The sequence below is a fragment of the Schistocerca cancellata genome, chromosome 1 (genome assembly GCF_023864275.1).
Source record: "Schistocerca cancellata isolate TAMUIC-IGC-003103 chromosome 1, iqSchCanc2.1, whole genome shotgun sequence".
In the NCBI taxonomy this organism is placed as follows: Eukaryota; Metazoa; Arthropoda; class Insecta; order Orthoptera; family Acrididae; genus Schistocerca; species Schistocerca cancellata.
The window spans coordinates 460,557,471-460,584,263 of record NC_064626.1 but is presented as its reverse complement, the minus strand read 5'-3'; the positions used below and the strand labels follow the sequence as shown (position 1 = coordinate 460,584,263).

General features: G+C 40.6%; 1 protein-coding gene across 2 annotated transcripts in view; it reads right to left on the bottom strand.

The window, feature by feature from the left end:
• Positions 1 to 1,395: 1,395 nt before the first annotated feature.
• The window catches only part of LOC126177028 (tudor domain-containing protein 7-like), a 231,172-nt gene continuing 205,774 nt past the window's right edge, over positions 1,396 to 26,793 (bottom strand). For both annotated transcript variants that reach the window (XM_049924262.1, XM_049924270.1), the window contains exons 19-20: positions 2,195 to 2,346; positions 1,396 to 2,038 (exon numbers count right to left, since the gene is read on the bottom strand). In XM_049924262.1, the coding sequence (XP_049780219.1) occupies positions 1,803 to 2,038; positions 2,195 to 2,346 (388 nt within the window). In that variant the 3' untranslated portion in view covers positions 1,396 to 1,802. The remainder of the gene's footprint in view (positions 2,039 to 2,194; positions 2,347 to 26,793) is intronic.

Below are 26,793 nucleotides of genomic sequence, written 5' to 3'. Positions count from 1 at the left end.
AAATACAAAATATCACATTTCTTTACATAGAGACAGAAAATAATTGTTTAACAGCTCATATGACTCGAATAAAACACAGCAGAAAAGTAATTCTCAAATTAAAGATAAGAAGTTAAGGAAATATAAAATGTTTTTAACTCACAATAAGTGTAAATCATGATCAGGTTCTCAAGAAACAGTAATGTTTTCCTGGACAATCCACATAAACAAAATAAAATTAGGATTTACAAATTAATTATTTTTCCGTGAGCTAAAAACAAAATGAGTACAAATTTTCTAGCTACTATAAAGGCAATGCATGCCACAGTATTTCCCAAGAGCATTCACAAGTAGATTTGAGTGAATGAATAGAAGACAACCTCAAATAAACGGAACAACTAAGAACCTGAAAGTAAGCAGGACAACAGCAGTGTGTTACTGGTGGAAAGAGAAATTCCTAATTAGCAAGCCGTTCTGACAGATCCACAGAATAATGGATTCCATGTGAATGAATTTAAATTTAAAAAATTTTAAAAATGATAAATATATATTACAAAAAAAAATGAAAAAGGGTGGGGAATGAAGATTTGATATACACACATACTTTAATGATGTAACTACACAGGCGTACTAACTCAATGGATTTCAAGTGGAAAAATTTATGCTGTCTGCTGGACCAGACCTAAAAGTACTTACTGTTGATGGGCAGTGAACTACCAATTACACAATCCTAGTAAACCTTATGGACTCAGTCAAAAGCTTCAGTTTGCCATTAGCTTCTCCCATACAAACTGAATAAAGTTCCACATAAATAAAATTTTGCTATTTGGTACTTATATGGAAGACCCAAATTGATAAAAGTTTTAATGTTCTGTATAGCAGGAGCATTTTAATGTCTTACATCTGATACTACAACTAGGAGATATGTGGCAGCCAACTTAATGTCAAATGTTGGTTCGTTGCTTCATACACGACAGAAATCCAGCAATTTAAAAATGTATTTATGAAATAGGTTGTGTGTGATAATGATAAACACATGAAAATAATGTCAGTTAAGGTGCCTTCCAGTCATCCTTAGTAGTGACCAATGCCCTGGATTTGCAGTTTTCAATTTCTACTTTGCACTAACAGAATTCTATTTTTCCCCCAACATGGAATATAACATGTCGGCTGCATTAAAATTATGGGTGGCTCATATCTAATTTTTTTACTTTTCCCTAGCTTTACCTTTCTGTTGTTTAATCAAGAATGTGCTCTGTTTCGCAATAATTCATAATTTTCACTGTTCACTTGTACAACCACACTTAGCTGGTTTAATTCTTATTTCACACTTGACCAGTTATTCACTTGTTTTAAATGTAACATTTTGAAACAATTAACTTTCCAAACAAGGAAAAGATTTGCAAACAGGACAACATTCAGTTATGACAAAGTGTTTAATGAAGAAATAAAGATTCAAGCAAAACACAGAATGCTCTGATCTTTCTGAAACCCCCTCCCCCTTCAATATTTCAGTAAAAATGGAAACACGAAGTCAGATTATATTCCACACAAACTGGTTATAACCATGTAACATATACTGAAAACAGGGTAAACAGGAAATAAAGTTTTACATTCTCATTACAGAAATAATAAATAACTACACACTTCATTACAATACATATTTACCATAACAAGTAAACATAAATAATGGAAGTTTTGTGAGCAACATTATTTTCAGTCGAAATCTGCAGTGCAAGTATTATTTGTCAACCACTGATATAAATACTAACTGCATCCTAATGCAAGTTCTGAGCAACATAGACATAAATTGGAATGCATATTTAAAGCTGCTCCTTGGAAACGAGTACTGCACGGTTCTGATTTACAAGCAAATCATCAATGCAAAAATCTTTTTCTCCTGACGTATCTATTAACTTTAATCCCAGAACAGTATCATGAGGATTTACAATATCTGGACCTGTATCCAACACCAAAGATGGAAACTGTTTCTCCACCACCAAGCTCTGGAACAATAGACAGTCCTCCACGGACCAGTCTCCATGAATTGGTTTTACAGCTGCAAAAAACAGGTAAATGAGCAACAAATCAAAGGAGAAATCGCATTTCTATACATCGTAGTCAATGAAGATCACCTACTGCACCAAATATAATAATTTTATAACTTTACATGTTATACAGTTCAAATAACACGAAACCTGTTTGAAATACTAACCACATAATTTTGCCTTTATTGCTTGATGTGGCAGAGTCTTAAATTCATCTGCCAGCAGTCTGAACTTTTCACGGGAGAGGACTGAGACATCACCATAGTCGCAGAAGTACACAGAAATTACTGAATCGCTCATAACGCTTATGACTTTGCCTCTGAAAACAAATACATACATAAATATATATTTATTTATTTAATCTTACATGCATTTTAATGAAATCAAAACAAATCTTTTATGCAACATTTCAATTACCACAGCTACCAAAATATGTGAACCACACATCAAAATATGTGAACCATACATAAATGTGTCACTTATGAAATAGGGAAGGCAAACATTGTTATGTATACCCTATCAAAATTGGAAGAGTTTAAATATGCTGTCAGTTACTGCAGGTGGTTGAAAACTATCAGGGGTTTAGGAGGGGATGTGGAAAACACACACACACACACACACACACACACACACACACACACACACGTGCGCGCCTGTGTACAGATAAGAATGAGGATAAATAGATGGAAGGAGGAGATGGAAAGAGAGAGAAGAAGAAGAAGAAGAGGAGGAGGAGGAAGAGGAAATGGACTAATAGAAGAGTGAAATAAATACATACAGACATGGCCGGTATTCAGCTAGTACAAATACAAAAACATTAATACTCACTGATTTTGCTTTATTTATGAAATAACTTTATGCATTACACTTCTCAATTTCCAAGGAAAATAACGTAATATTAACAAGGAGAAGCCCTCAGTAGGGGGAGCGACTTTTTGAAACCGTCTACATGGTGATGTCAGTTAAAATCCTAGATAACACAAACTGGAGGCATATACCTTGATTGGCCCTTGTTTGTGAGTAACCAAAGAAAAAGGTTTTGAAATTTTACATGACACTCAACAGCATTAAAATAGTAATATTGTATAGACTAGTTGCATGGGTTAATGGATAGGTTAAGGCCTTCACATGCACGTTACGGGCTTGACTCTTATTGGGTGCTTTACTTTTTTTTAATTTTTAAATCATTATTGAAATGACTTTGATCATATTTTTCTTCAATTAAATTGGTTTAAATGTATTTTTGTTAAATTTCTATTCCTCTGTCACATAATTTTAATAATATTATGATTTTTTATTTGTTCTCTTTTTTCTTGATATCCTTCTTTCCCCAAACAGAATTTTTGTGAATACGAATTTCATTACATTTCTCTATTACAATATTTACACTTTTTAAAATGTCAATGTATGGATAAAAAACAAAAGATTAAATAATCTATCTGTATTGACTGTGCGATGGGTCAAAAATGCATTTTTCATTACAAGATGTGCATTTCTCTTTGGATGGTAAGCACCAAATGAACATTTAACACATAGCCCAAATTCCTGCTGCACTACAGGCAAAATACGCAGACAAAGATTTAAATGAAGAAAGGGATTATAACTAAAATCTCATTCAAACAAAATGAGGAATAGGATGATGAAACAATATAAATTAAACGTAAATTAATACAGAGAATTAATTTAAAAAATCATGTGAAGAAAGATTTCCCACGGAAAAAGGAGGACACGAAGGAAAAGGAAAGCGAATGACGAAGTTGATACGATGATTAAGATCATGTAACAAAGGAACAGAAATGGAAGACTACATAATTGAATAAAATTTATGATTGAAGTAATTTCAATAAAAATTGAAAATTAAAAGATTTAAAGTACATGACTGGATTCGAACACAGGACCGTCAACATAAGAAGCATTACCCTATCCATTACACCCCACAACCCGTCAGTTTGATACTACTATTAAAAAGCTACTGAGCATCACACAAAATTCTGACTCTTCTTTCTTTGTCAATTACTTGCAAATGAGGGCCTGCCTGCCACGGTGAATGGCTACACACAGTGTAACAATATTATGAGACAGAAAATTGCTACTCACCATATAGTGGAAATGCTGAGTCGCAGATAGGCATAACAACAAAACTTTCACAATTAACTAATTTTTCTTCTTTTTGTTGTGTCTATCTGTGACTCAGTATCTTCACTATATGGTAAGTAGCAACTCTCCTTCTTGCAATAATGTTACTTTCCATCCTGGATTTTACATTACTGTGAACATGGTTTCAAATAGTTGAACCCTCTCCTTGTAAGTGGTGATTTTTGTTTAATCTTTCAGGGTACACCTATATTAACATATTCTGTAACACAGTTATACGCTACTCTGATACCTGTTGTCATAAGCAATTAACTTGTGGAAGCAGATAAAAGAACCTAAATCCTTCGAATTAGAATTAGCTGCAAGACTACGACAAAGCTCTACGTAACATCACACGATACTGATGATGACATGGTTCAAGAACCAAGCTTCTCTGGCAGTAAGACAAGACTTATTTGGAATGTAGTAAAAAAATGAGAAAAGTTACACGACTAAGGAAAATGAAGAAATCTCTTTAAAAGTATATAATGAACTGATCAAAGATAGTCCCAAAACTGTAGACAGTTATTTTCTTCTTTCAATGTTATATAAACTAAATTTAATCACTGCCTAATACTTCCACAGGTGAGTCTGGCAAATTTCAACTACATCCACATGCTTAGCTAGGTATTTGCAGTACATATTGGGTAACAGTCTCGTGGCACAAGTTGTAATTTTTTCTTCATTTTTTCCCTTGTTTCTGCAAGTCCTTCCTGGCACTTATGGAGTAAGGCAGGCAACTAGAAAGCTTATGGACAGGGCCTGACCATTTTTCATACATGCACACCTTTTAGTGCTTTAATAGTGTGTGAACAACGATTTTCGTGCAGTATTCGAGGCAATAATGTCAATTATCTATAATTTGATATACAGAGGGCAATGTTAACACAGCTTGTCCATCACCGAACTGTTCTTAAAATTTTATTTGTGCTGTGAAAATTTTTGTGCTATTATTATTATGTGGGAAGTACAGAGCTGTGACTGCAAAATAAAGAAAACCAATCATTTATTAGCAAAGATGCTGTGATCGTAAAAGAAGTAGAGGTTGTGGATGGAGAATTTATCCAGTTTACTGCCCATTGGACTCAAAAATGTAAAAGTGTGTTGCTGACTATATGTAGCAATATCAATACATTGAATCATAAAATGCGCAACACAATTAAAGGGTCACTTTTTCAAAATAAAAACCCAAATTGTCTTATATTGTCCCACAAGTGTGAAATTTGACTTATATGTACCTACAACCTCCTTCTACAATGGTGCAAAAGCATGGCACACTGCAACATCATTCTCATGGTCCACAAAGCTTCGAAATACAATGTGTCAACATGTGCAAAAGCAAGACCAGGGTTCAGAAGTTCATGTGAGGTGTAAGGTGGATTAATAACATCACACTGGCTCCAAATTGCACCAAAATTCTGCCCAACATCATCATGGACATTTTACACTATTGGAAGGTTGTTACATCCCTTTACCCATACATAATTCACCCTTTTATTCGACACCTCTGCAATGGAGGTTGGAACTGCAATGCCCACCACTGAAATCATGCACTTGTTTGTAGGTGGCCGATGAAAACATTTGAAGGACACCATCACTCAACATCAACACTAAGTCACCTCACGCAGTGGCATAAATGGCACCACTGAAACCACCCCTTCGCTTGGGATGTTGATTCCCACACATTTTGAGGTCAAAAACAAGAGTTTGCACTGCAATGAGCAACCTCTAAAGCAATGTGGGCCTGTAACCCCACCGAACATAACTGCATCCCTTTGAAATGTAGCACAAATGCAATTTTTGCTCTGGTGTGCAGGGAGGAAAACTACAGATCATTCAAAACCATTTGATGGAATCTGTAGCTGATCCAAAGCAGCGCAAAGGGTGTTTATGCTTTTTCGGCACTTCTGTTTCACACCCTCCTGTGGCATGATCACACAACGTTGGTGGTGGTGGTGGTGGTGGTGGTGGTGGTGGTGGTGGTGGTGGTTTGGGTGGGAGGCATTTCCTGAACTTGATGAAATGCTGCACACTTTACCTTCAGTGGAAGATCACTGCCTACATAAGATTTCGTAATCTGACTTTAAACATACATGCATGTAATGTACAAAGGAGAAAGGTTATAAAAAGTGTATAAAATTCTTGGCTGATTTACTTCAAATTTCTACATGGCCCCCTAATGAACATTAAGGCAAATGGAAACATTATTACCAAACATCTGGAAAAGTAATTGACCAATTTACTTCAAAGTTCATGACCAATTTACTTCAAATTTCTAAATGCAGATGGAACAATGATGAAAATTAATGAAACATTAAATGCCTGACAAACAAAACATTTCATGGTAAACTGACTGTAATTCATATTGCAAGAATAAAATACAGTATCGATACCCAACTTGGAGATAGTACCATCGGACATCACTCTATTCCAGGACAACTGAAATCTCCAGAATTTGACAGAAACATGATTGCAAAGTCCTATTTATTGATAAGTTGTGACTGTTGCATTTGACATATTCTACAGTTATTTTATTATTGAAATCCACAGTGCCATACAAAAGCTAAGGCAGATCATGTATAAAGAACCAACAAAGGTCAGTGGATTGTGGGCCAATCAAAAGATCAAACAGAACCCGAGATTTCCCAAACTGTGACATAAACTGTTCGAACACTCTGAGTCATGCTCAAACACAGCCCTAATTGAAATAGTGGAAAGTGAGCTGAAACAATAGAAGATTAATTCTGCAAAAACACAGTGAGATACTTATTGCAGATTGTAGTAACAGATGTTGCTGTGTGTTTCAACAAGGCACAAGGCAATGCCAGGCCCTGCAGCTAGTGATGGAATAAAACAGCAAAGGGTCCCTCTAAGACCCAACAGTTCAGCAACACCCTTAGCACCACCCACATATCTCTATTGGGCACTTCTACAGAGAAAGCCGTCAATGATTGCTAGATGCTGGCATGATAGCCATGGGGGCAGGCCCACAATATCCTTTTAGAAGAGGTGTAAGTCCTGTTGCACTCTGATCTGTGGTTTTCAACTGCAAAATGTGTGGTGAACAACAGCCCAAGGGAAGGAGTGGTTTTTATTGGAGCTCTTTATGCCACCCTGAGGCCTTTGTGTGACAATACTGAACAGCGGTGTGTCTCAAATGTTTACCTCACCTACCCAAAAGAAAATGGCGCAATTTCAACGCTGAGCATCGCGGTAATGACCTCTAGTGCAGAGGCATCAAAAGAAGGGGTGAAATGTGTGTAAGAAGGGATGTAATGACATGTCCACAGTGATATTTAGGCAGAATTATGGTGAAATATGATACCAAAGTGACATCATTAACTCACTTTACAACTCATATGAACTTCTGGGCTCAGGCCTTTTTTCACATGTGTCGACGCCTTGCTGTATGAAGTGCGAACGAGCCCGAGGGTGATGTCACAGAGTGCCTTGCTTTTGCATCATTAAAGAAAGACTGTAGACACCTTGAGTTAAATTTCACATTCCTATGTTGCAGTGGGAGACAAATAAGGGGTTTTGAAAATGTAACCCTTTAACTGTGTTGCACAGTATAATTTGTGTCATGATCACATTCTCTAGTTGGTTGTACGTGTTTCCAACACGGACATAGCCATTACATTTTTTAATCGTGTAACTGCAACAGTGGTTTCTTCAATTGTGTTGGTATTCTTCTATCATTGTGTGTGAACCAATGTTCTCCCTAAATTACTGGCACAGTCAAACAACCTTGTAATCCCCTGAGCATAAGACAGATTCAAAGTATCTCAAAAAGCAAACATGCTGTCAGACCAAACAAATGGTTCTTCTCAGAACTTGTAGTAATTGTAGTCTTCAGTCCAAAGACAGGTTCTGAAGGAGCTCTCCATGCTACTCTATCCTGTACAAGCCTCTTCATCTCTGTATAACTGCTGCAACCTGCATCCTTTTGAATATGCTTATTATACCCATTTCTTTGTCTCACTCTACAATTTTTACTGCCCCACACTTCCTTCCATTACTGAACTGTTGATCCCTTGATATCTCACAATGTGTCCCATTAACTGATCCCTTCTTTTAGGAGAGTTGCCACAAGTTTCCCCAATTGAAATTCCCTGATATTTCCCTCATTTCCAGACAAGTTCTAACATTTTTCCTGCCAAATTTTGAGACTGGTTAATTGAGAGGGTTTATGAGACCAAACAGCGAAGTCATCAGTCCCACGACTCCAAAGTTACTCACAGAAGAAAGAGGGTCCATTAAAAGTAGATAGGTTGTCAGGGAAATAAAACTATAAAACAAGAAAGTTAGAACACACATAGTATAAGCCATACAAGGTTAGAACAAATCTAAAAATTGGAAAAAAGGCGTTCTTTCCACAGGGTAGTGGTTAAGGGGTCAGAGACCAAGAAAACATGAACAGAGGCCCCAACCACAACCACTCTGTCCCTGCTGCAGGAGTAAAGCAAAACCTTATATCTGGAAATAACCATTTTCATGGAGGAAACTGAGGACCAGTTCTACAATCCATGAACTGTCCGCTATTATTAAAATTAAGGAAAACTACACTTAGCACGAAGGGTCAAAAGTAGGGGACATTCCACCAATATGTGGGATCCAGTCTGTCTGGCTCCACGACCATATTGTGGGGGTGGTTTGTTACACAGGAGGAAACAACAGGTGGGCTTGGTATGACCAATGCATAGATGGCATAAAACAGTGGACTCCTTCAGACAGGAGGAGAAGGAGGAAGCACCAAAGCACAGCAGTCTCCTTGATTGTGCAGAATTTATTACTGAGAGCTGTAGTGCACCAGATGTCATTCCACTTTTGGGCAAAGACAGATTTGACATAGATCTGCATGTCCGCAGCTGGAGTCATGAAACGGAATGGAGGGTGAGTATGAGCTTCTCTAGCCAAACAGCCAGCCAGTTCATTCCCTGGGATACCTGTATGACTTGGAACCCAGAGAAAGAAAACTGAGCAGGCACAACAGCCAAGGGAGGAGAGAAGGTCATGGATAGCAGAGACCAAAGGATGACGAGAGAAGCAGGCTGCTCACTGGGTCGATACATATTAAAACACTGTGGAGGGAGGCCTGAGTGTAAAAATGGAGGACCCTGGTAACGGCTCGCAACTCTGCTGTAAACACACTACATGATTCTGGCATAAATTGTGTTCTAAGCCAGTAGGTGGTGTTAAAACTTATCCCACTTTATCTATTGTCTAGTGTAGAAGGTGGTATCACTGATAGAATTTGGAAGACCATAGGGGGGAGGGTGGGGGGTGGGGGGGTCCGAGACCTTAGGACCCTGGAATAGGTCAGTCCTAATCTGTGGTCTAGGCACCATCCAAGGGGGGTTTGAGAGGAGAGACATGGGGCACGTTTCAGAAAGTGGAGATGGATAAAGGAAAGTGAGACACATTCCAACCGGTAATCCCACCTGTGGATGGTGATCAGGAGGGAGATGTGCCTTACTTGTAAAGAGGACAGGGTACACGGGATGGTCTAGGAATCTGTGAATGGCGATTGCATAAGAGACTAGGAGTTGGCTTCATCGTATTTGTAGAATGGGAATCGCCGCTTCTGAGAGGAGTCTGTCAATGGGACTATAACCAGACACACCCCACAACAGTGAATGGGATCCAGTATTTTCAGAGTGGAAGGAGCCACTGAGCCATAAACCTGATTTCCAAATTCTAGTCTGGACAAGACCAGAGTGTACAGTAAAGATGGAGAAAAGTAGCATGGTCTGCAGCCTAAGATGTGTGGGCCAGGAGGCGAAGAGCATTAAGCTTCAGCACGCATGTAGTCTTCAGGTGGTGAGTGTGTGGCAACCACATCAGCTTTTTATCAAAAAGAAGGCCCAAGAAACAAGACTGTGCTGCAACATCAAGGAGCTGGTTGCCTGAATAAAGTTCTGGATTGGGGTGCACTTTGGGTCAATGACAAAAACGCATACTTCCCATTTTGGAAGAAGAAAATTGCAAGCCATGGGAGACAGCCCACACAGAGGTGCGTTGGATGGCACCTTGGAGCCGGCACTCAGCAGACGCTACCGAGTGGGAGCTGCATCAAATGCAAAAATCGTCAACATACAATGCCGGGGTAATCTGAGGGCCAACAGAAGTTACAAGCCCATTGATGGGTATCAGGAAGAGTGTGATACTTAATACAGAACCCAGTGGCATACCGTTCTTCTGAATGTGAGTGGTGCTGAGTGAAGAGCCAACTCGAAGCCGGAAGAGCCGGTGAGATAAAAACTCACAAATAAAAATTGGAAGGGGGCCGTGAAAGCCAAAGTCATGGACGGTAACTAAAACGTGATGGTGACAAGCCGTGTCGTATGCATTATGTGGGTCAAAGACCACCACAAGGTGCCGACAGTTAGTAAAAGCCTGTTGGATTGCAGTTTCCAATCTGAGTAAATGGTTAGTTGGACATCATCATTCCCAGAAGCCACACTGGTACGGGGACAAAGGGCTCCGAGATTTGAGTAACCAACATAACTAGAAGCTAACCATCCACTCAAGCAGTTTACAAAGTACATTCATCAGGCTAATTGGGAGTTAGCTGTTGAGAGATGTTGGGTTCTTCCCGGGCTTAAGGATAGGGATAACTACACTGTCTCGCCATTGTGAGGGGAAGGCACCCTAAAGCCAAATGCAGTTGAATACCCTGAGTAGACAGTGCCTCTGTGTAGTGTCCAAATGTTGGATCATCTGGTTGCGGATGGAATCCATGCCGTGTGAAGAGGTAAAAGCCTGCTATAAATTCCATTCAATGAAGAGTTCATTATAGGGTTCAGCTTGGTGAGGGTTGAAACAGAGAGGGGAGGTCTGTTCATTTCTGTTTGTGGTGGAGAAAGGTACAGGATACGAAGAGGACGCCAATGCTGTCCCAAAGTGTGTCAAGATGTGTTCAGCAAGGACCAATGGATCAATAGACAGAGCATCTTGTAGGATAACTACCCGGACAGTTGACTGTCACTGGCGACCCAGAAATTTACAGAGCTTGGACCATCCTGCGATGAAGAGCCATACATCTCCAAGGAGGAAACATAGCACTCCCAGCATTCCTTTTTACTACGCTTAATAAGGTAATGAGCCTTAGCATGGCGACACTTAAAAGTAAGGAGGCTGGTCTGTGAAGGATGTCGTTTAAATTGCTGCAGTGCCCATCGGCTGTCCTGAACAGTGACTGCTATATCCTTGGTCCATCACGGTACTGGTCTACGATGAGGGTGACCTGTGGGTAGAAGGACAGCAGTGCCAGCAGCATGAAGAATAGTGCCAGAGATGCCCTGTACGACTGCATCAATGCTACTCAAGAGAGATGTGTCAAAGTGCACAGCAGACATATATAAATACCAACTGGCACCGTGGAATGCCCAATGTGGGGGCCTGTCTGCCTGGCGGCAAAGTCACTGAGGAGACACAAGTCTGTAGTAAGTTGGTCAAATAGAAGACTCCTAACTGATGAAGTGGCACTCCCCCACAGAGGGTGGTGTGCATTGAAGTCCCCCAAGGAGACAATACAGGGGCCGGAGTTGCTGTATTAAGGTAGAGAATGTATTAAGGTAGAGAATGTCTTCCCTGGCTGAGGAGGAGGAGGAGGAGGAGGAGCAGTTCCTGGAGGGGAAGGAATGGGAGGCACTGAGGGTGAGGAAAGGGAAGGGGGCAGGATGGGGGTAAGGGGGAGAGGTGAGGAGGGGCAGATGTAACTGAGGCAAAGGTAGAAGGGAGATTGACAGGGTGAAGCATGACAAACTTCTTCCGAGCCTTAAAGTAGCTGGGATGATCAATGATCTTTATTTACTGAATTCTTTTTTCCTTCATGTACACTGGACACGCTGGTGAGTGGGGAGAATGAGGACCAGAGCAGTTCACCCTGTTAGGTGGTGGGTGGCAACAGCTCCCCACATGAAGTGGCATTGCATCATGAGGACGTGTGGCCAAACTTGAGGCAATGGACGCAACACATGGCAAGTGGTATGCATGGATTCTTGTCGCATCTGTACATCATTACCTCGACCTTCTCGGGCAAGGTATTCCCCTGAAATGCTATGATGAAAGCATCACGGTCTACACAATGGTCCTTAGGATCTTTCTGGACACCCCAGACAAAATGAACGCCACATCATTCCAGATTAGCTGGAAGTTCACCATCGACTTGGAGGAGGACACTATGGAAAATTACATCCTGTGTCATACTGAGTGGCTTGTGAGGAGCAATAGTCATGGGGATGTCTCCTAGATGATCGCAGGCACAGAGGGAGGCTAACTGGCAGAAGTTGTCTTTATAAAGAGAGCCAGATCTCATCGTGCTTAATGGCTCAACTTCACCGAACTTTTCCTCAATATGATCCACAAAGAACAGAGGTTTGGTGGCAGCAAAAGTCTCCCCGTCAGTACTGATACAGACCAGGAACCATGGAAAGGGTTTCATTCCAAGCCGGCAGGCCTGGCCCTCCTCCCAGGGTGTATCCAACCAAGGAGGGTAAGGCTGGGAAGGCAGAAACAGGAACTGAGACAGAACTGTGTTGAGGAAGAGACACGGCTGCTGTAGAGTGGCCAGAGTTTAACACATTTCATGTGCAAATGTCCGTCCTGGTACCACCCACTCCAAACGGGGGCTCACTTTGTGGGTGCCACACAGCCACAGCAATGGCCGCCTGGCAGGACAGTCATTGCCAGAAGTTTCGACCCCCGAAAAGATGGGCAACCACTCCTAGGCTTGCACAAGGTATTCACTGCGCAGGTGATAGCAGTGTGATCCCTGTGTTGTCAGAGGGCTCAGCCAGATGGGTACATAACAGCTCCACCACACGGTCTGGCTACTGAGTTGGTGACCTAGCAAGGAGGCCAAAGGGGTTTGTCGGAGAGGGAGGGGAAGGGGAAGGGGAATGCGGAAGGGTAGGGCGAGGAGGAGAGGGAGAGGAACCACCCATCTGGCTCACACTACAGATTCCAAATTTGGAGATGGAGATCAAATCCTTGAAGGAGACAAAAAAAGAAAAGCCAAAAAGAAGGCGGAAAAGCAGCCAACCAAAACTGCAAGACAAAGCAAAGTAATGAGGATAGCCGGGCTGACATACAGAAGAACACCAAGAGAAGGAAAGAAAAGAACAAAGGGAAAGGAAGGAGGACAGGCAAGGAGAAGGTAGGGGAAGATACAGCAGCCTGGAAAAGAATACAGGCTGCAATAGCTCAGGGACCCATGCGTGCCACACATGTACCCACAAAAGAGCTGTGGGCCCCCTGGGGGAACAAATTTTGAGATCTCAAGGGTAAGCAATGACATATATTAACCAAAAAAAGTAAGGACTTCTGTATTTCTAATCATATCAGTAAAAATATTAAGTACTAACATCAACATCTTTTGCAATGAACTGTTTTTAGATGGAGAAAGCGAGCCATATGGTATGTATGTTTAATTAAGACCACTGATGTTATTTTATTTGAATAAAACAAAGCAAATTTTGTGACAAAAGTATGCATTTCATTGGAGTCACATGACAGATTTAAAATACCTTCACTGATTTCAGAAATAACATGAGGAAACGTAGGTATCTTGAAAGAAGTGTATAAGGCAGGGAACAGTTGTGTAAACCAACACTATAGGTCACTGCCAATAAAATGTTGATTCTACTATGTTTGTCAATGTTGGTTATTACCCACTGTCTTATGTCTACTATTTTACAGGTACTGTGTGGTTTTTCTTTCAAGAAATACTTGAGTACATTGCATCACTTGTGCTGTACTACTAGATCTGAGTAAAGCATTTGATACTGTATCCCATGAAATACTAATAAATAAACTAGAGTGCTATGGTGTCAAAAATAACGAACTGGCATTAATCAGATCATACCTGACGAACAGAACTCAGGTAGTTATAGTAAATAGCCAGCAATCAAATGCCCTACCAGTTGTAAGAGGCGTGCCACAAGGCTCAGTGCTTGGACCTTCTCTCTTCCTGGTATACATGAATGACTTGCCTACTTTCATGCTTCACAAGTCAATAATATATGCTGACGACACAACCCTAATTACCTCAGATAACAAATTGGAGGAAGTGAAGAAACAAACAAAAGTAATGCTTGAAAAGTCTGCCATATGGCTCCACAGTAACAAGCTGATACTCAACAGTAGCAAGACTGAAACTATGTATTTCTTCTTGCACAATCTACAAGAAAAATTAAATGAGTCTGACTCTGTAAGACTTCTAGGAATCCACCTGGACCCGAAATTAACATGGAACATCCACACAGAACTGTTATGTACCAGACTATCTAGAGTAGTCTTTTTGTTAAGGAAACTAAAAACATTAGTTAGCAGAAAACAACTTTTATCTTCTTATTATGCCTTCTTTGAATCTCACTTACAGTACGGAATAAAATTATGGGGCAACTCAACTGGTGCTCGGACAGTGTTCATGTGGCAGAAGAAAGCAATTAGGGCAATTACAGGTATTAAAAGCCAAGAATCATGTCGAAAGCACTTTAAGGAACTTAACATCTTAACATTACCTTCTCTGTATATAAAAACGTGACTTATTTCCATAAAAAAACAAATACATACCTTACCTTCCAGAACAGATGTTCATTCACATGATACCAGATATAAAAACAATCTTGATGTAGACTTTACTAGGCTATCTAAGGTCCAAAGTAGCTTTAAGCGAACAGGATTAAAATTATATAACAAGTTACCACAATCACTGAAAGACCTACAAGGTGATGCCTTCAAGAAGCAGCTGCACAAATTGTTAGCTGATAAGTGTATCTATGATGTAAAGGAATTAGAATGCTGTAGAGAGTGAGAGTAACTATGATGTAAAGGAAATTGGGATGTAGTAAAGAGTTAACTATGATGTTAATGAATTATAATGTAGAGAATAACTCTTTATCCTCATGTAATGTAATCTGAATGTACGTAGTTTCCCAATTTTAGGTTCACTATCAAATGTAATGTCAAAACTGTCTATTTCAACAAATGTTGGCTAATGACAAGTGATAAATAAATAAATAAATAAAAATAAATACTAACTGCCAGTGTCTGCCACAATTATGTTCCTCTTAGCATCCATATTTTCTAATCTATAAACTACTTTCGAAGTGCCAAAATGTACTAAAATAAATAAAATGTCTATAAAACGCGACACTGTACAACGCAATTGCGGTGAGATGTTGCAATTCCTGAAATCCATTGCCTATGGCCTCTGGCCTGTCAAAGAGCACTGCAGTCCTGAATCCATGGATAAACCACGAAAATCTGCCACATTACACCACACACACAAAAAGACCTGGCCTGCACACAGATTGGTGAGACTAGATCCGATGGGCAGGGCGTACACATTAGTGGGAAATGAGTGGCTTCAGATTGGCAAGCCGTATCCATTAGAGATACCCACAGAAATGGCCTGCGGTTCTGACCCATCGTGGAAGTCCCCTGGTGTGGCCAGCTATTTACACATCACAGACATGTTGATGAAATGAGACTGTGGGTGATCAATCCATGCAACAGAGAACTTGCATCAATACTCTGAGAATCAATACTAATGAGGATGGGTAGCAACTCACCATAAAGATGACCACCGAGCTGCAAGACAGGTACACAGAAAAGACAATCACACTCCCACAACTAAATTTTTGGCCATAGCCTTTGTCAGAAAACGAGAGCATGCACGCAGTCCCACAATCACTCAGACACAACTCATGCACACATGACCACTGTCTCCAGCCACTGCGTAAACAATCTCTGAGAATCAGGTCCGAACAAGCCACTCCTCAAGCCTCCCTGTCTCTCGTCAGCAGGTGCTAGGCTAGCAGCAAGAAGTGGTGGCAGAACTGACTACAAGCTGAGGGGAGTGGTAGAAAGGGAAGAAGTAGTAAGAATGAGGGAGTAGGGGATGCATGATATATCAATAAACAAACCAATTCATCTACTGAGACAAAAATAAGATTCAAAATATCCACGGGTATGCTGCCGGTCTATAGTGTCCAACGGGCACAATATTTCGGCGATCAAACATGTCGCCATCATCAGGTGAACTGACGGACTGAGCTCCTGTGAACGTGCCGGCACGGAGATCCGTACGCTATGGCTGCTCAGAGGGAACTGGGTTTGGTCGTGGCGGCGGCCGATTTAAATACCCTCCACCCGCGGCGCGCTCCCTCCGCCGTCCGCGCCCAGCGCCACGGTCGCGCGGTGGAACAGATTGCGACGGCGTCTGAGATGACGTCGGTGTGATGGCTCTGTCCGCCGTGGTCGTCACAACTATACGTCTGCTCGATTTACTCTTGATTAACCCGATCGCTGGTTCCCAAGCCTTGCTAAGATTATAGCCACAGTCCCGGTTTATGAGGTCGTCATTGGTGCGAATTTCGATGGCCTCTCTAACAACGCTGTCCCAGTATCTCGACGTCTGTACCAGAATCCTCGTGCGGTCATACTCCATGGCGTGATTTTCCGACAAACAATGTTCAGCGACCGCCGACTTGCTCGGATACATCAGTCGAGTGTGCCTCTGGTGTTCACGGCATCGATCCTCGACGGTACGCATCGTCTGACCAATATACGACTTGCCACATTGACACGGAATCTGGTACACGCCGGCCTTCCTCAAACCGAGGTCATCTTTGGCGCTCCCCACCAGTGCACGAGTTTTATTTGGAGGACAAAACACAGTTCCGACCCGGTGTTTCTTCAGAATGCGGGCGATTTTCCCCGAGAGTGCGCCTGTGTATGGTACAGACGTCGAGATACTGGGACAGCGTTGTTAGAGAGGCCATCGAAATTCGCACCAATGACGACCTCATAAACCGGGACTGTGGCTATAATCTTAGCAAGGCTTGGGAACCAGCGATCGGGTTAATCAAGAGTAAATCGAGCAGACGTATAGTTGTGACGACCACGGCGGACAGAGCCATCACACCGACGTCATCTCAGACGCCGTCGCAATCTGTTCCACCGCGCGACCGTGGCGCTGGGCGCGGACGGCGGAGGGAGTGCGCCGCGGGCGGAGGGTATTTAAATCGGCCGCCGCCGCGACCAAACCCAGTTCCCTCTGAGCAGCCATAGCGTACGGATCTCCGTGCCGGCACGTTCACAGGAGCTCAGTCCGTCAGTTCACCTGATGATGGCGACATGTTTGATCGCCGAAATATTGTGCCCGTTGGACACTATAGACCGGCAGCATACCCGTGGATATTTTGATTATAAAATACGCCGGGAGAAACTCAAGAATCACAAAAATAAGATTTTTCCAGTGCTTTTTTCAAATTTCCCTGATTTCCCTGCCCCATTTGAAATTCCCTGATTTCCAGAACTTGTGGCAACCCTGTTTAGTCAAATTGTGCCACAAATTTCTTTTCTCCCAATATCTACTCCATACCTCCTCATCAGTTATGTTTCTATTCATCTAATTTTCAGCATTCTTCTGTAGCACCGTATTTCAGAAGTTTATATTCTCTCTTTGTCCAAACTATTTATCATCCATTTTTCACAGCCATACATGGCTACACTCCAGAACTTATCTCCAGAAAAGACTTCCTAACATTCAAATCAATATTCCTCAAAAAACACTTTCCTCACTATTGTCAGTCTGCATTTTACATCCTCACTACTTTGCCCATCGTAAGTTGTTTTACTTCCCAAATAGCACAACTTATCTACTACTTTCAGTGTCTCATTTTGTAATCTAATTCCACCATCTTCACCCTATTTAATTGGACTACATTTCATTATCTCTGTTTCACTTTTGTTGACATTTCTCTTATACCCTCCTTTCCAGACAGCACCCATTCTGTTCCACTGCTCTTCAAAGTCCTTTGCTCTCTCTGACAGAACTACAATGTCATTGGCAAACTTCAAATTTTTATTTATTCTCCCTGAGCTTTAATTGCTTTTCCAAATTGTTATTTGTTTCCCTTGACTACTTGCTCAACATACAGACTGAATAACATTGGGCAGAGGCTACTACCCTGTCTCACTCCCTTCTCAACTACTGCTTCCCTTTCATTACCCTCTAGTCTTGTAACTGCTGTTTGATTTCTGAACAAGTTGTCAACAGCCTTTTGCTCCCTATATTTTACCCCTGCTACCTTCAGAATTTTTGTAAGAGAGTGTTCCACTCAATATTGTCAAAAACCTTATCTAAGCTACAGCTGCTATAAAGATAAGATTGATTTTCCTTAATGTATTTTCTAAGTAGAAGTGTCAATTCTGTCTCGCATTTTCCTACATTTCTCCATCATCCAAACTGATCTTCCCCAAGGTCAACTACTATCCCTTTTTCCATTCTTCTGTAAAGAATTCTTGTTAGTATTTTGCAACCATAACTTATTAAACTGATAGCTTGGTAATATTCACACCTGTCAACATCTGCTGTATTTGGAATTTGAATTATTACATTCATGTACATCTGAGGGTATTTCACCTGTATCATATCTCTTGCTCACAAAGTTCTCATGGCTGATGCTCCCAAGGATGTCAGTATTTCTGATGGACTGTTGTCTACTCCATAGGTCTTTTTTGTCTTAGGTATTTCAATGCTATGCTCAAATTTTTTTCTGCAGTATCATATCTTTTATCTTCATCTAAGCTCTCTTCCATAGCACAGGCTTCAAGTTCATTCCCCTCTATATACTCATCCCCCCCCCCCCCCTCTATATACTCCTTCACCTTCCCCTTTTTTTGGGTAGTACTGGTTTTCCATTTAAGCTCTTGATATTCATACAGCTACTGCTTTTTTCTCCAAAGGCCTCTTTCATTTTCCTACAGTCAGTATCTATCTTTCCTCTATTGATAAGTGCTTCTGTATACTTACATTTTTTTTGTCTAGCTATTCCTGGCTAATCACTTTGCACTTCCTATCTGATTTTTCGGACACCGGTATTCCCTTTCAATTGCTGCATTTTTATATTTTCTCCTTTCATCAGTTAAATTCAATATCTCCTGTGATATCCACAGATTTCTACTAGGTCTTGCCTGTTTACCAATTTGACCCTCTGTTGCCTTCACTATTTCATCTCTCAAAGCTAACCATTCATCTTCTATTGTATTACTTTCCCCTACCATGGTCAATTGTTGCCTAAAGTTCTCTCTGAACACCAAACAACCTCTGGTTTCTTGAATTATTCTATGTGCCACCTCCTTCCTTACCTCACTGCACATTCTTCAGTTCATAACCAATTACTTGTGGTCAGAGTCCACACCTGCCTCTGGAAACGTCTCACAGTTTAGAACTGTTTATGAACTCTCTGTCTTAACCTTATATTATCAGTTTGAAACACTTCCGTGTCTTCAGATCTCTTCCACATATACACATTCTTTCATGATTTTTTAACCAAATGTTAGTGATGATTAAATTATACACTGTGCAATTTATTTATTTAGTAAAATAAATAAGCAGTGTTTCCCTAATAATCCAAAGAATTTGAAATAAAAGATTGTTGGTGTAGTAGAATATAGAAATTTCTACTTTTTCACGTTTGAGATGTATATACAGGGATGCAGTCTGAGGCTTGTTCAGGCAATCTAATTGACTTTCAGGCATTCTTAAAACAAACATCTTGTTACATAAAAGACTTGGGGAGAAACGTAACCATTGCTAAATTATTTCATTTTTATCAATGAGCAGTTGTTCTTATTGACCAAAATAAATTTTTAGACCAAAATTACTTACTTTTGCAGAACTATAATCTAAAACATATGCATGAACATGAAACAATGTTGTCCAACTGGAGGGAAAAAATACCCCCCCCCCCCCCCACACACACACACACACACACACACACACACAATGTTTTGGAAGACCAGTCCCTGACCAGCTCAACGCTGAAATTTGTTGAACCTTCTGTTGTCAGCATCAAATATTCAAAAAGCACCAGATCAAAAGGATATGGAAGAAAATGTTATACAATTACGTCAAACCAGAGTGAATAACTACAAAACTGACAGAGGTAACCAAACTGAAGAACCAGTTAGAGTACATTTCTGAATAAACCGAAGAACTCAAAGAAAATTCAGAAAGTTTTTTAGATAATTGTAATACAATTGAAAATAGATTGGGAGATTGTGCACTAAATGAAGAGGCAGCAAGTGAAGAAGAAACCATTGAAAGTAGTAGTAATATTTTGCTTTCTGACATCTCTCACTGAAGTGTTCCTGTTCCAGAAATTCTAATGGTTGAATTTATTAAAATAGGATGTGAAGCATTTCAAAATAAAGATCGAACAATGAGAACTCCAGGTGGGAATATCAACAAGGAAGGAAAAGACAGATTGCTACTTACCGTAAAGAAACCACAGTAAGTTGCAGACAGACTTAATTAAAAGACACTTACAGAAAGCTTTCAGAAACAGTCTATCAGTAAAAGAGATACACACCATTAATACACCCAAGCAACCACACCTCATACAGATATGACCACCAACACCAGCAACTCAGGCATCCGAATCTTAATTGGAAAACCTAATTCCTACAATTAAAGAAGTGCCTTAGATAAGCTATGTTTGCAGTACACATGATTACTGCTATCCCCCACTCCCACTATCCTCTCACTGGTTTAATGCAGCCCGCCACAACTGCCCATCTTGGACCAATCTCTTCATCTCCACTTAATTTTCAACATCCTTCTCTAGCACTACATCTCAAATGCTTATTGATGTACCTTCACTCATGACACATACGATTTCAGAGATTGCATGTCCATACAGTTCACAGGCCTGCTTAAAAACGACACCTGGGTCAGCCCCTGGCGTACTCTGGTGAGCCACCAAACAAACAGTATTATTTAAGCAACAAAAAACAAGTGTTCGGCCTATTCTATAACCTGTATTACTGCTGTCCAGTAAATGTTCAGTTCTATGCACAACCTGTACTACATTGTATTTTACATGTTGCACTATAAAGTATTATGCTCCATAAATCGTGTATGTTTTTGCTAGAGCACTTATATTCTCCTCTTTCCCAGTTTATCCACAGTCCATGATTCACTGTCACACAAATGCTGTGCTCCAGGTGCATATTCTTAAAAATTTCTTCCTCAAACTGAGGCCTATGTCTGATAGTAGTAGACCTTTCTCAGCCACAAATGCCTCTTTTGCTGTGATGGTCTGATTTTTATGTCCTCCTTGCTTCATCTGTCATGTGTTATACTGCTTCCAAGATAGCAGAATTCCTTAACTTTGCCTACTTCATGATCATCAAGTTCGACATTAAGCTTCTTGCTATTCTCAACTATGCTACTTTTAATTATTTTCACCTTTCTTCAGTTTACTCTCAATCCATATTCTGTGCCAAGTTGACCATTCCCCATTTATCATGTTCTATGTATCTTCCTGTTTTTATTAATGACAGTAATAACATCAGCAAATATTGATCATTGATAATCTTTCACTCTGAATTTTAATTCCATACTTGAACCTATCTTTTATTTCTGGGTTTGCTTCATTGATGCACAGACTGAACAGCAGCAGAGAAAGATTACATCCCTGTCTTAGACCTTTATAATCTTAGTGCTCCATTCTTTGTTTTCCATTCTCATTGTTCTTTCTTGGTTTTCATACCACTATATTACCCATCCTTCGTTATACCTTATGCCTATTTTTCTGACAATTGAACATATTGCCCCATTTTACATTATCAGACACTTTTTCCAGGTCAACTCATCAAATTAAGGTGTCTTGATTTTTCTCAAGTCGTGATTCCATTATCAAATGCAATGCTGTACTGCCAGGACTGCCTCTCTAGTGGCTTTATCTTTCCTGAAGCCAACTGTAACCAACTATCAAATTCTTTTCTGTTCTTGTGTGTGTTATTTTCATCAGTAACTTCGATGCATGAAATGTTAGGCAGACTGTACAATAATTCTCACATTTTCTGCTCTTGCTATCTACGAAATTGTGCCAATGATATTCTTCTGGAAGCCTGATAGTATGTCACCAGATTCTGCACACCTACCTGAATGTTCATTTTGTCTCCATTTCCTCAAATCAGTTTCGAAATTTCAGTGTTATTTTATCTACACCTTCTCCCTTATCTTACCAAGACTTCCAAAAAACTCACTCTATAGTGAATTCCCTGTGTGTTCCATTTCAACTTCTATCATGAGAGCAGACAGTTCTGTTAATCCAATCTCTCCTCTGTCTTTTAACAGTGGAATTCCTCCTGCACTCTTATGTTTGCACAGTTTCCTTTAATTTCACCTACGGTTATTTTGATTTTTCTGTATGTTGAATCAAACCTTCAAATGACAATTTCTTTGCATTTTTCCTGAAGTTATTTTGCTTTAGCTTCCCTGCACTTCCTATTTATTTCATTCCTAGGTGATGTGTATTGCATTTCTGTCTTTTCCCAAGCATTTTTGTGCTTACTCTTTTTGTCTATCAGTTGAAGTGTTTTCTGTTTACCTCACATTTGCCTGTCCAACTTCCATAATTTCTCTTTTTGGAGATGTCCAGCCATTCCTTTTTAATTTAACTGCCTACTGTGGTATATGTCATCAAAGTATCTACGACACATGTCATTCCTCAACATTTCAGTTGCCTCTTCCAGATGATTCTCTTTAATTTCAGCCTTCTTTTCAACATAACTAAATCGTGGTCTGAGTCAATATCTGTTGCTGGGTATGCCATATAATCCAATGTCAGTTTGGAATCTTTGTCTGACTGTGACGTGATCCAGTTGGTATCTTCTTGTGTCTACAAGCCTTTTTTAAATATACCTCCTACAGTGTACCAGGCTTAAGGATACACAACAAATACCATGAGAGACCACCACAACACAAACAAAAACACTCACCTTATGCCTCTCACTTATGAGCTGTAGCCTCCACATGGCACTTACAAATTATGACCCTTTGCTGCTTCTGTGCCATGTTCTTCTGCAAATCATACTCATCTGCGATAGTGTACCCAGCTGACAAAGAGATTGCTGTAGACTACATTGATACCACATGTACTAGCGGAAATGGAAATCCTTCCCCCAGCAAGCTCATAACATGATGTGCCACGGACACTCAGACTGTTCCTCTCTTGCAGTCAAACAGTACAGTTGAGTTCATTGCCTGCGGCTAGCTCAATACAGTGCCTACAATAATGCTTCAGGCCCCTTACATGCTCATACCCATTTTCTGCTTTTTGGTGCCTGAATTGTGTCCACCGCCCAGAGGCCTTTCTCTGCCCTTAGCCGTCTGTCCGCTAATGGCTCCACTAATTCTTTCTGAGGGGGCAGTTGTGCAATATCTGGTCACTTGCCAGCCGCCATGGTACACATTTGCAGCCAGCATATTATCATACCCTTCATTGAAGCCAAGCACACATGGCAATCCCAATTATGGCTGTAAACATCAGTTGCTTCCAAACCATGGCAGGCATCAACAGCAACGTGTCACTTTGTGTACACACCAGGCTCCAGCTGCCTCCACAAGAAGTGCCAGCAGCACGCACAGCCGGCAGTGGCACTGTGTCTGGATGTTACACAACACTGCACAGAAGTCCTTCCCCGAATTACTTAAGAAGCTCCACAACCTGACCGACAGCACTTATGCTCCGGGCTCAACACCAGTTGTCCCCTGCAGCTCATCTGTTGGTAGCATCTTCAGCAGCAGTCTTTCCACACCATCCAGATCACCAACGAGACACTGGCCCAGTGCAGCTCAGGACTCCAACCAACACATCACCCGGCCTGCACCCGACTGAGCCAAACACCCATCTGGACATCGGGCCGACCACTGCCCAGGACGTCAGACACCGATGAAGGACAACACTGAGATTTTATCACCTACATTGAGACATTATAATTCTACCAGAAGTGATTATTACTTCCGGGTATTATTTCCTGCTTTATGTCCAAGCTGTAAATTGCTCATGTGTGTATATGCTGATAAAGTGTACCTTTCATTGCAACCTGTGAACAAACATTGTTACATGCTGTCCTTGCCACCTCGTAAGGACCAAGATACAAGATAATGCTTACATGCTACTCCCATTTCATATCGCTTTGCAATGTTACACCTAAATATTAATTAACATGACTATGTCAAGCAACACACTACTAATGCTGTATTCAAACATTATGGGACTGCTTTTCTTACTCATCTGTTACCTACTGCCATTCATCACACCAACTATAAATTTTGTCAAAATCACCATCTATCCTCCTTTAATCACTCAACAAGGACAATTTCCCGAACACCACAGAATTCAGACAAACTGTCATTGCTTTCAAGTTAGTCATTTTGTCCAAATAATCGTGAGCATACATTGCTGCATTCACCTTACTGTGGTATTAACAAGAAGAAAAGGGTAAATGCAATCTCTGTTATTGCTTTTCAAAGCTGTTATGTTTTATGCAAATAAATATACATAGAGCACTAATATCACATCACTAATTTCTTAGTGCTGTGTGCTTGTGTGGGCTATGTTGCCAGATCTGTGAACAGTATTTTCACTTCATTGTTCACTGTTGCAGTGTTTTAGTCATGGATTCTGGTTGGATAGGAAACAATCTTTCTCCCATTTATTGTTGTTTATTCATGTAAGACAATGCTTGAAACATTAGTTGCCTTGTTGTACTTGTGTGAAACCATGTATCATTTACAGAGTTGTGAAAACTATGTGGTGATCAGTGAATGTGTTTACTTTGAGGCCGGGGGAGGGGGAGGGGGAGGGCAGGGGGGGTGAGAAGAAGAAGAAGAAGAAGAAGAAGAAGAAGAAGAAAAGAAGGGGCACGAGCAGTTCCATATCACAGCCAGTAAACAGAACTCCTAAATGTCTCAGTGTTAGTGAAAGCACAGTGAAGTGAATTTCGAGAAAATATAAAGAAACTTCATGTCTTGTATCATCAAAAAAGAGTTCTGGCAGGCGACAAAAGTTGGTATTGTACAAATTTATACAGGGAGTCATACGAAGATGTGGAAAAGCGGTTTCCAACAGTGGCAGCCGTGCTGGAAAAGTTGAAGACTGAAGTGGAAGATTTTCCTGATGTGACTGAAACAATCCTTTGGTGTGCTGTTTGAAAACTGGGCTTCAGATACAAAAAGTTATACAAAATAACCTGTGCTGATAGAAAATAACCAAGCAGCAGGAAAAAGGGATATGTTTTGGGAGGAAACAAGCCATTTGCGTAACATGGGATGGACTGTTTATTACACTCGTGAGAGTTGGTGTGGTGCAAATCATTCCAGAAAGTTTTATAGGCAGGAACAAAATGCCTCGTGCATCAGAAAATTCATACAATTATCATACAAGAAGTGTTCAAGAGTGGAATGGCTGGAAAGGATGAATTCAATACTAGATTCTAGAAAAAGTATTACAACGTGCCACATTTGGAACAAAGGTGGTTTTATGCAAAATGCTGGCTTACGTTTTATTTGGCGAAAAGGAGGTGCAGATTGCCATTCTCAAATGAATGCCAGGCACTACAAAGAGTGGTTTAGGAGTGTGGTCTCAAAAAATTACCACACAAATCTGCAGAAATTACCAAACATATTAGAATCCATATCATACAATGATAAATCCAGTATCATGAAATCCATCTACGAAATGGAGAAACAATTCTATTATCGAATTGATGGAAATCAATAATGTAGAGCTTCAATCTAATGCCACATGATATGAGGAATTTACTAATGTTGGCCTGCTGAAACACGTGTGACCACACTTCAGGACACAGGAATACCTTTTGGAAAGTATAGTGTGATCAGTGGACAAGGAAATGAACTTCTGTGGTTGCCTGTAGGGCAATGCAAACTGAATGCCACTGAACTTATTTGGGTATGTGTCAACAACAAGGTAGCAAAGGAGAACAAGAGTTTTAAAATAAGTGATACTTTACAGTTGTGTCATTCCACTCTGGAAAGTGTTCCCCTAAGTGTCTGGGGGAATTCAGTGAGTCACATACACAACCTTGGAAACAGTTATGCACAGAAAGCCCCTGTCTTAACAAAGCATTAGAACTGTTGCTGATACAAGTATATGACTGCAACAGCATCAGCAAGACCTGAGCCAGCAGCAAAAGCAATTAAGGTAAGCTTTCCAGAGTGAGATTTTCACTCTGCAACGCAGTGTGCAATGATATGAAACTTCCTGGCAGATTAAAACTGTGTGCCGGACTGAGACTTGAACTCAGGACCTTTCCCTTTTGCAGGGAAGTGCTCTACCATCTGAGCTACCAAGCACGACTCACGCCCCGTCCTCACAGCTTCACTTCTGCCAGTACCTCATCTCCTACTTTCCAAACTTCACAGAAGCTCTCCTGCAGAACTAGCACTCCTGGAAGAAAGGATGTTGCGGAGACATGGCTTTGACATAGCCTGGGGTATGCTTCCAGAATGAGATTTTCACTCTGCAGTAGAGTGTGCGCTGATATGAAACTTCCTGGCAGATTAAAACTGTGTGCTGGACCGAGACTCGAACTCAGGCATTTGTCTTATGCGAGCAAGTGCTCTACCATCTGAGTTTTAATCTGCCACGTAGATTCAAGGTAAGCTTTATTTCAGTCATTACTCTTTACTGCAAAACTTACTCGAGCTAATTGACTTTTCCATTTACTGTTGAATGTACTATACAAATGTTCATTTGTTGTGAGCAGCTTGCATATATCAAGTATTTGTTTACCATTTCGCAAC